Source organism: Sardina pilchardus, chromosome 22 (assembly GCF_963854185.1).
Source record: "Sardina pilchardus chromosome 22, fSarPil1.1, whole genome shotgun sequence".
NCBI classification, from domain to species: domain Eukaryota; kingdom Metazoa; phylum Chordata; class Actinopteri; order Clupeiformes; family Clupeidae; genus Sardina; species Sardina pilchardus.
In genome coordinates, this window is record NC_085015.1 from 13240323 (window position 1) to 13250322 (window position 10000).

General features: G+C 47.7%; 1 protein-coding gene across 1 annotated transcript in view; it reads right to left on the reverse strand.

Moving 5' to 3' along the window:
* The window catches only part of lrp2b (low density lipoprotein receptor-related protein 2b), a 68136-nt gene that overhangs the window by 26166 nt on the left and 31970 nt on the right, over positions 1–10000 (reverse strand). The window contains 11 exon segments of the mRNA XM_062526983.1: positions 894–1189; positions 1844–2048; positions 2604–2735; positions 3284–3403; positions 4241–4366; positions 4878–5120; positions 5644–5844; positions 6206–6495; positions 7045–7203; positions 7903–8068; positions 9276–10000. The exon segment at positions 9276–10000 is cut by the window's right edge and continues 202 nt beyond it. Of these exon segments, the coding sequence (XP_062382967.1) occupies positions 894–1189; positions 1844–2048; positions 2604–2735; positions 3284–3403; positions 4241–4366; positions 4878–5120; positions 5644–5844; positions 6206–6495; positions 7045–7203; positions 7903–8068; positions 9276–10000 (2663 nt within the window).

Here is a 10000-nt window from a genome sequence, read left to right on the forward strand (position 1 = left end):
GGAAAAGAGATATAAGAGGTCAAGAGTAACAACATAAGAGAAACAGCGAGGTAAGAGATAGAGACATTGAGTGAGAATAAAGTACTGTTACAAAACTCAATTTATATAAGTGACAGGCGAAGGAGAGGAGAATAAAAGAGACTCTGGCAGAAACCTCAAGGTGCTTCACAGTAAAGTAAAGGCTTATATATAAACAGTGTCCAATTCTCCATGAAAATTCACCTTTTTATTCACCAAGGCCCTGGCTAAATGAGCTGAACTACAAGAAAACCACCCATACTGTATATGAAATACACTGTTTCCAAATGAGGTGAGTATAGACATAGGGTGCTTCCACACAGACATAGGGTGCCTCTCATGTAAAGTTTATACAGAAAGATAGACGAAGGGATAGACTATCGCTGTTGCCGCCCCATCATTCTTTATGTAGATCAGTGAGGATCGAGGCCCGAGGAGCGAGGGAGGTCTATAAACTTTACATGAGAGGCACCTATACTGTAATGTGTTTCTTGGTGTTGGTGGACCCATACGTTGTCTTCAAGTCAGAGCTGCCTGGAGGGCGCTAGGGTTAGGCATGGGTTAGGGTTAGGGCTAGGGTTAGGGTTAGGGTTAGGGTTAGGGCTAGGGTTAGGGCTAGGGCTAGGGTTAGGGTTAGGGCTAGGGTTAGGGCTAGGGTTACGGTTAGGGTTAAGTGCCTTTAAGTAGACAGTGGCAGCGCTGCCTGAAGTAGACGTTGGGGGCTTAAAGCACTATAGAGCACACCATGCACCAGTGGTGCTGGATCAGTGCAGGCCTCTCGCTAGAATCATTACATTACGTTGCATTTGGCTGATGCTTTTTAACCAAAGCGACTTAAAACATGATAAACATTTGAAGCTTTTTTTTAGACTCACCGCATCCCTTCTCGTCGCTGTCGTCGGGGCAGTCCCTCTGCTGGTTGCACACCTTGTGGATGTCGATGCACTCGCCCGACTTGCACATGAACTGGCCCGGGGCGCAGGTGGGCACGGGCGTGTGGCAGAGGCTCTCGATCTCGTCTGAGCCGTCCAGGCAGTCGGCCGCGCCGTCGCACACGTACCAGGTGGGCACGCACATGCCGTTCTGGCAGGTGAACTGCTCGCTGGAGCAGGTGTCGTACGTGCAGCCGCGCTCGTCGCTGCCGTCCCCGCAGTCGTTCACGCGGTCGCAGCTGGGTTAGAGATTCACAACAATGTCAGGTCAAATTCTATTCATACAACACACACATACACACACAAAAACACCCCAGAGTTGAACCAAAATGCTTGTATTTTTACAGTTGAGGTAACCGGTAAGTCAGTTTTTGAGGTTTGCTTTTATAAGTAAACTAGTTTTGGTATGATTTTCAAATTCTTTTTATTTGATGAGGTCACGTGAGGGACCAATCAACACCTGTGTCATTCCCACTAGTCACTGTCATGCACTAAGCAGTTCTGTGGTCCAGATATGAAAGAATACCTTTCACATCATCACCACATCGCCAAATGACACCAGTTAGTACAGTATATCAGTACACTTTAAGCAGAGCCAATAAGGCGAGGTTTTGCATGCCTTTCAGGGAGGAAAATCTGATTGATATCCATCTAATTTCCTTTACTTAAGCAAAGGAAAGCGACTAATGAGATGAATCTACCAATATAATCACAAATAGTTTAGGATTAAGAGCACATCCTGTTACTACTCAAATGCAATCTGGCAACTGTGCTAAACTGGACTGTACTAAGTGTAACAGGAGCCAAATTCAGAACTCAAGACTTGCAAAAACCACACAGTTCAACGTCCGAGATAAAAAAAGAAAAAAAAAAGAAAAACTCTGGACACCCACTGGAAGGGGAGGAAGATGCAGAGTCCGTTGGCGCACTGGAACTCGTTCATGTGGCAGGTGCGGTTGGGGCAGTTCTGCAGCTCGTCGGCGGCGTCTGCGCAGTCCCTCTCACCGTCGCAGACGAAGCTCTGGGGGACGCAGCGCGGCGTGCCTGGACGCCAGGGGGGAGGGCAGGAGAACTGCCCAGGGGAACACGTCCGCAGACCTGCAGAGAGGGGGCAGTAAAGAGAGAGGGGGTAAGAACACACACACACACACACACATATAAATGCACACACAAAAAGACACACATGCACTAACACACACACACACACACACACACACACACACACACACACACACACACACACACACACACACACACACACACACACACACACACACACACACACACACACACACACACACACACACACACACACACACACACACACACACACACACACATTCAATATATGTAAAGTGGTCTTCAGTCAACAAAATCCATGTTTGGGTTGGTTTATGGTCAAATAATCAGACATATGTACATACACTTACACAAACACACACACACCAAATGCACACACAAAAACAGGGAGAGAGAGAAATAGAGAGAGAGAGAGAGACAGACAAATAGGGAGAGAGAGAGAGAGAGAGAGAGAAACAGACAAAGAGAGAGAGAGAGAGAGAGAGAGAGAGAGAGAGAGAGAGAGAGAGAGAGAGAGAGAAACAGACAAAGAGAGAGAGCAGCTCTAGTATCTCCCCCACGTCTCTCACTCACCACACTCCAGCTCCGGAGCCTCGTCACTGTTGTCCGCGCAGTCGTTGTTGCCGTCGCAGATGAGCGAGGCCGGCACACAGTTCCCGTTCACACAGGTGAACTCAGACACCGCACAGGTGTGCACCACGTCCACTGCAGATGAGGATGGAGGATGGAGGGAAAAGGGAGAGTAACTCGCAAATCTTTGGTCTGAACCCTACTTTAGAAAGACTAGCTATAAATGAAAACTACAGTATAGTATGAAAGACTAGTATGACAACTATAAATGTTCTCAAGTCATCATGCCAGAGGGAGCCATATTGATTGAGATTCGGACAATACAAGATACTACAGTCACAAAACAAAATGAATACACAAAGACACATTTTTAGACATCCTCACTGCTAGAATCGAGATAATACAATGGCACAACAACAAGATCAGTTTGACACCTCTGCAGCAGAATGACTTTTGAAAACTTTATGAACCTTTGAATTATGACAGGAAGTGAGTGGGAGAGAGATGAGTGGGATCAGAATAAACGCTGCGGGTCGACTTCCAACGTGGCTCCCCAGTGGGCAGTTGGAGCCTTGGAGTTGTGGTGTGGACACTGCAACTGCTTGCACCACACATAGCACCCCCAGGAAAACCTTTTTTTTTTTTTTTTTTAAAGGGCGGAGAAAAACACTTAATTCTCTTACCGCAGGAGTCAGGCTCATCCGTGCCATCCACACAGTCAGCTACGTAGTCACACACCCAGCTGTCGGGGATGCACTTGCCCTCGTCACAGCGGAACTCGTCAGGAGAGCACGTCCTGCCCACTGGAGGTCAAAGGTCATAAACGCATCACATGTCAATCAATATCAAATGGCACCAAACAGATGTCTGAATTATCAGAACAGCTCAGGCTCAAGTGTGCATTTGGTGTGTACTGTACTTACTTACTAACTGTAAGTGCAACTGTTTTGTGTGAGAGTGTACGTGTGTGTGTGTGTGTGTGTGTGTGTGTGTGTGTGTGTGTGTGTGTGTGTGAGTGTGTATGTGTGTGTATGTGTGAAGAAAGAATTAGTGACTTGGATGTAGGCTTGAAAGAAAAGTAACCAGGGACCTGACACCATGAATTTGCCTCAGTTAAACTGATAAAGTAGTGTGTTTGACTTAGATAACATCAGACACAGCTCAAAAACAGGAATGAGTGTGTATGATTAGCCCGGACTGATAAGGAATTCACAGTGCCCTCTGAGATCTGTCTAAAGCACACATACAACAACAAAACACTCCTCAAATTAATGAATACACTCAATCACGCAATCTTGCAACAAGATCAATAAAATGGCCGCCTCACCACAGCAGCTCGATAATGGTCTGAGGCTCAGAGGCTTGATGTCAATACCATCACACACACACACACACACACACACACACACACACACACACACACACACACACACACACACACACACACACACACACACACACACACACACACACACACACACACACACACACACACACACACACACACACACACACACACACACACACACACACACACACACCCTGGCCCTGGATCAATCTCGCATAATAATACTGATGGCAATTCTCCAAGGTTCAATTGGGGCTATTATATGGCAGAGCACTGCTATCTGATCACTCACAACAGAAGAGCGGGTTCTCGTCGCTGTTGTCTCCACAGTCATTGTAGCCGTCACACAGTCTGTCGGGATTGATGCAGATGTTGGTGCTGTCACACTTGACCTGTCCGGATGGGCAGTTTCTGTCCGCTGAGGGGGGAAATACAGATCAGATCTAGATCAGATGATCACTATTATATCACATATTACACTGGTGTTATACATAGCTGGAGAATTAAGAGGGACTGCATTGGCTTGATGACATAATGATTGACAATTGATATAGTTATGACTGACAGACAGACAGACGTACAGACACTTTGTTGAGGCGAAATTCAAGGTCCCAGCAGCTTATGACAAATGTAAATTATGTATCACACTTGCAAGAATAATATAAAACATATAAAATAATATAATAATGAAATATCCTGTATTACAGAAGGCAAAGCAATGTGCTAACCATACCAAGGTAATACGTACCTACTACTGACAACTGATAACTGTACAACACAACAACTGTAATGGTACATGTCGGACAAAAGCCACATGAATAAGGACAATTGATTAACTTAACTGACTTAATTTATTAATTGGGTTATCAATACTCTAGCCATATTCTTTTCCAAAAATAACACATCGTTTTTGTGTTCTTTATGCTTACGGCAGTTGATTTCGTCAGAGGTGCCGTTGTCACGGCAGTCGTTGTGGCCGTCGCAGACGAACGCGGCGCTGATGCAGCGGCCGTTGTGGCAGGTGAACTCGTCGACGGGGTGGCAGGTGGGGAAGGGGCAGCCTCGCTCGTCGCTGTTGTCGCCGCAGTCGTCCGTGTAGTCGCACACGTAGGCGAGGGGCAGGCATCGGCCGTTATCGCACGTGAAGGACATGGCGGAGCAGGTGTGGAAGGCTGAAGGAAGAGAGAGAGAGAGAGAGAGAGAGAGAGAGAGAGAAAAGAAAAAGAAAGAGATTGAGAAGGTGGAGGTGAAGGGAAGACAGAAGAGGAGAACAGAAGTTAGACAACTTGCTAACTTGCGCACTCTTTCTCTGGCGTGTATTGTTTGATCGACAGTTAAAATGTAACGCTACCTCCTGCCAAATCCCTGACTGCACTTTTAAGTGTGTCATTTTTTGTTTTCGTTATTTAAACCGTCAAATAAAGAACTCTGGACACTGTATGGACTATGACAGACCAAAAGTTTATGACGGACGAAAGTAACTGAGGTTATATTCATTTTTAAACATGCAACAATCTGGGACAAGATGTGCTACCCTCTGAGGGGATAAACATGGGGGATCAGTAGAACCGACTGTTTTCGTTTTTATTTCATACCAACAGTACTCGATTACTTCAAGAAATATGTGAAAAATCGTCAGAATTCTCTTTTAACATCCCCAGACAGATCAACTGACACATCCTCCCTGCTACTCACCACACACTCTCTCCAGCTCGTCCGAGCCGTCAAAACAGTCGCGGTAGCCGTCGCACTTCCACTCTGGGCTAATGCAGCCCCCGTCCAGGCAGCTGAACTGGCCTGGCTGGCAGCGGTGACCCTCGTCCTTGATGCAGTCCTTGCCGTCGTTGGTCAGGTACCAGTTGCCCTGAGGGCACTGGCACTCCGCACCGGCTGGGCCTGCCAGGGAAGCAAGGCAAGAAACATCAGAACGTTTCAGTCAAATAGAATTTTACTTTTATTTTAATACTCCACACACGCACACACACACACACACACACACACACACACACACACACACACACACATATCCGCCTGCCAGACACACACACACACACACACCATCTTACCATCTGCCACACTCACACCATTTCACACACCATCTTACCTGGCAAGCACACACCTAACACACACACACACACACACACACACACACACACACACACACACACACACACACACACACACACGCACACACACAAACCATTTCTCCTAACAAACAAACACACACACACATACACACACACACACCCCATCTTACCTGCCACACACACGTGGCTGCACCCTCCATTAAACTGTTGGCAGGGGCTGGCACAGTTCTCCTGCTTGGTGCTGCTGAACACGTGCACGTCATTGGGCCGGTACTGGAGGCCCTCCACCAGCACCACCGCGCCAGAGCCGTCGTCCTTGCTGGCCCGGTACAGGGCACGCGCGGTCCAGTCCGTCCAGAAGATGTCCTGCTGGTAGACGGTCACGGCGAACGGGTACTGGGCGAAGCCCACGATCACCTCCCGGTTCTCACCGGTCAGGGAGGAGCGCTCGATCTTGTCCCTTCAGGCCGGGATAGCAGGGGAGGCAGAGAGGGGAGGTCAGTTGTGAGAGTGAGTTGTAGTTCAATGAATAGCAATCATTCACATTTTACTGCATTGATTTAGCTCCTGATCAATGTTCAGTGGCAACATACTAATTCTCAGCTATAAAATGCTGTTACTCATATTTATGCTATCACACTAGTTCAACCAATGGTAATTATTCCCACTTCACTGTAGGTATCGAAAGAACACTAAATGTTGAGCATGCTTTTGTTCAGTCTTGATTGAATTTATGAAAATGAATTCAAGATTGAACTACCGGTACAGTTAAATGAACAGCCATATGCTATAATTTGGAGAATACAGCAGTTACTATTGTTATTGTCATGACCTGAAATATATAATATATTTTTAAATCAAGGGCAACTCTCAACGGTACCTTTCAAATTCTTTAATCAGAGGCGATTAAAAAAGTTCCGGAAAAAATGTACAGTGGAGTTCTGTCCTTGATTAAAAAAAACCTTATGGCCTAAAATATTTCGAGCTACAACACAGTAGTGGAACTCACAGAGTGGCATCAGCCCAGTAGAGCAGCCTCTCCTCGTAGTCAATGGAGAGGCCATTGGGCTGGGACAGACTGGTGTTGATGAGGGGCATCCGGAAGTTTCCACCGAGTGTAGCTCGCTCGATCTTGGCAGGGGATCCCCAGTCTGTCCAGTAGAGATACCTGAGAGAGATCTTCACAGTCAGCCATGTTTAGTCAACCTGCTGTCACATTCAGTGGCTATTGGGCAGAGTGTGTTGCGCATGAACTAAAGCCACCGTGTGGCGTGTAGGGGAATTGCACTGATCCACCCATGTTTGCTTGCTGAAGGTATACAGTAGTTGGCAAAACAATTTGGTCACACTTTACTTGAATAGACCGACCACAGACTATCTACAGAAGCTCATCTGTTGAGTTTGTTGATAATCTGTTAGCTACAAGGTTAAGGTTAGTGATTGAATTAGGTTAAGGTGATTGTTCAACAACAATTTTACATTGTGAACTTCAATCTTACAGTAATAGATGCTCTGTTACATGTAAGTCTCTGTGGACGGACTATCCAAGCAAAGCATTACCAATGATTTTGGCAAGCTATGCCTGTCATTTAGACCAGCGTAATTAGCGTAATTAGCGTAAGGTGACCAGATGTCCGAGACCAAAACCGGGGACATGATATTCCCAAAAATGTGGAACAGACGGGGACATTTTCAGTTTGACTATCAATCTGATTGAAATACATACAAGCTTTATCTTCAAAAAACGGGGACATAGGTCGTTTTTCTGTATTTTCCCAGGGACAGGCAACCAGGGGACAGGGACAGGGACCGGGACTGTCCCCTGAAACCTTGGACGTCTGGTCACCCTAGCTTAGCGGCCGCTTACCCGTAGCAGGGGTCCACGATGATGCCCCGCGGGCGGTTGGCGTGGGCGATGAAGCTGCGGTTCTGTCCGTCTATCCCGATGGCCTGGACGCTCCTGTTGCTGTAGTCGGTGAAGTAGAGCCTCTTATGGACCCAGTCATAGGCCAGACCCTCAGGGTCCCGCAGGTCTGAGCAACGCACACAGGATGAGAGGATGAGGGGAGGGGGGCAGAAGGAGAAAGGGAGGGAGTGAGGGAGGTAGAGAGGGAGGAAGGTAGAGAGAGATTGTATAAAGAGAAAGATCAGCAGAGAGGGGAGGAGAGATAGAGAGAGAGAGAGAGAGAGAGAGAGAGAGAGAGAGAGAGATGAAAAGATAGTATGGGAGATAGGGAGAGAGGGATAGGTGAAGAGTGAAAGATGAAGGAAGAGGGGGAGAGGTAACAGAGAGAGTAATTATTTAACGCCAAACTGGCAATCAATTTAACACCACTTACACTAAATTTATCCACAAAATCCCCATTGAAGACCCTGAGCTTTACTAATGACATGACTAAAAATGAACGGGTTCATATTCCCATGTTACACAAGTCTCCGTTCCCTCGGTGGACGAGGCTCTTGTTTCTCACATCAACATTTCCAAGAGCCTCTTCTTCTAGGTCAAGAGTCGTTAATCCTCCTCCTGGGACCCTGCAGTTCCTCTATCTGGCCCTGCTCCAATCACCACTGATTAGAATCACGGAGCTCTTAATTGCCTAAATAAAGTGTGTTCAGCTAATCAATAGCGCCACTAATGAGTGCTGTTAGATAATACAGATCGGGGAGAGAGGAGGGAGGGTGGTAGAGCAATGGGGTCCCTGCAGTAGGACGGTGATAATTAATTCGGTTAATCGATTAGTTGCCAACTATCTAATTAATAGGCAACTATTTCTCTAACCTGTTCACTGGTTTGTGTAATTTTCTTCAAGGAAAATGCTTAGAAATGCTTCTTAAACTTGAGCATTTTCAACTTTACTTTAGTTGGCTATGGCAGTGAACTAAATGTACTGTAAGTAAACTTTGGCATGTGGTTTTGGAAGTTCTAATCAACATTTTCATTTCTGTCATGACATTTTCTGTCATTTTGCACATTGCGCTTTATATTAGAAGGGCTCTTTGGGCCTGAAGAGGGAATGTCCGCACAGCAGAGTTTAGCTCCAAACTTTTAATTAGACATTTGCCCGAAGAAGACCCAGACGGGTCGAAACAAAATCGTTTAATGAAAAGTTGGGAACTAAACTTCTGTTTTATGCATCTATCTCTAGTGCTGCACCTGGCCTTAAGGTGGGATGCGCCCACAACAACTCCACTAAACGTCTTTGGGCATGAGAACATTAGAGAAGCCTGGAAGGTTCTTACCCGTGGCGATAAAGACAGCGGGACTGCCAGGGGTGGCCGTGTTGATGTACCCGATCTTGCTCCTCCCGATCCCAGAATACTGCGTGAAGAACACCCTGCGGTCCTGGAAGTCAAAGTCCAGCGCCATGAGGCCATAACCCAGGTTGAAGGGCGCGAACGGAACCGAGTGGTCGTCCGGGTCCAGGCGAGCGCTGTTGAGCGTGTAGTCGGTGGTGTAGACCAGGAACTCGTCCTGGCCGTAACCGCAGGTGACGCCGTTGCTGAGCAACGTGCCGTGGGCGCAGCCGCACTTGGCCGCCGTCTGGCCCGGGTAGGCGAAGCAGAGCTGCTGGCAGCGCCCGTTGTCCTCCAGGCACGGGTTGAAGTCCACCAGCTGGGCGGCGACGGGCTGCACGTGGGCGTCGAACACCGTGACGTCCGACAGGCCCTCCAGCCCATCGCGGATCACCTCGGTCTCGTTCTGGTTCTCGCTCCCCGCGTATTTGCTGGTCTGAAACAGCTTCCCGAGCTTGCGGTCGACCCACAGCAGGTAGTTACCGAAGATGGACAGGCCGTACGGGGCCGGGTACCGGCTGCCGTAGCGCAAGATCTGCCTCTCGGAGCCGTCGGCCAACATCATGGAGATCATGTCGAGCCCGTCGTCGGCCCAGTAGAGCATGCCGTTGGTGTAGTCCACCGTGAGGCCGCGGGGGGACGACAGGCTCTCGGTGGCCAGCACGGTCCGG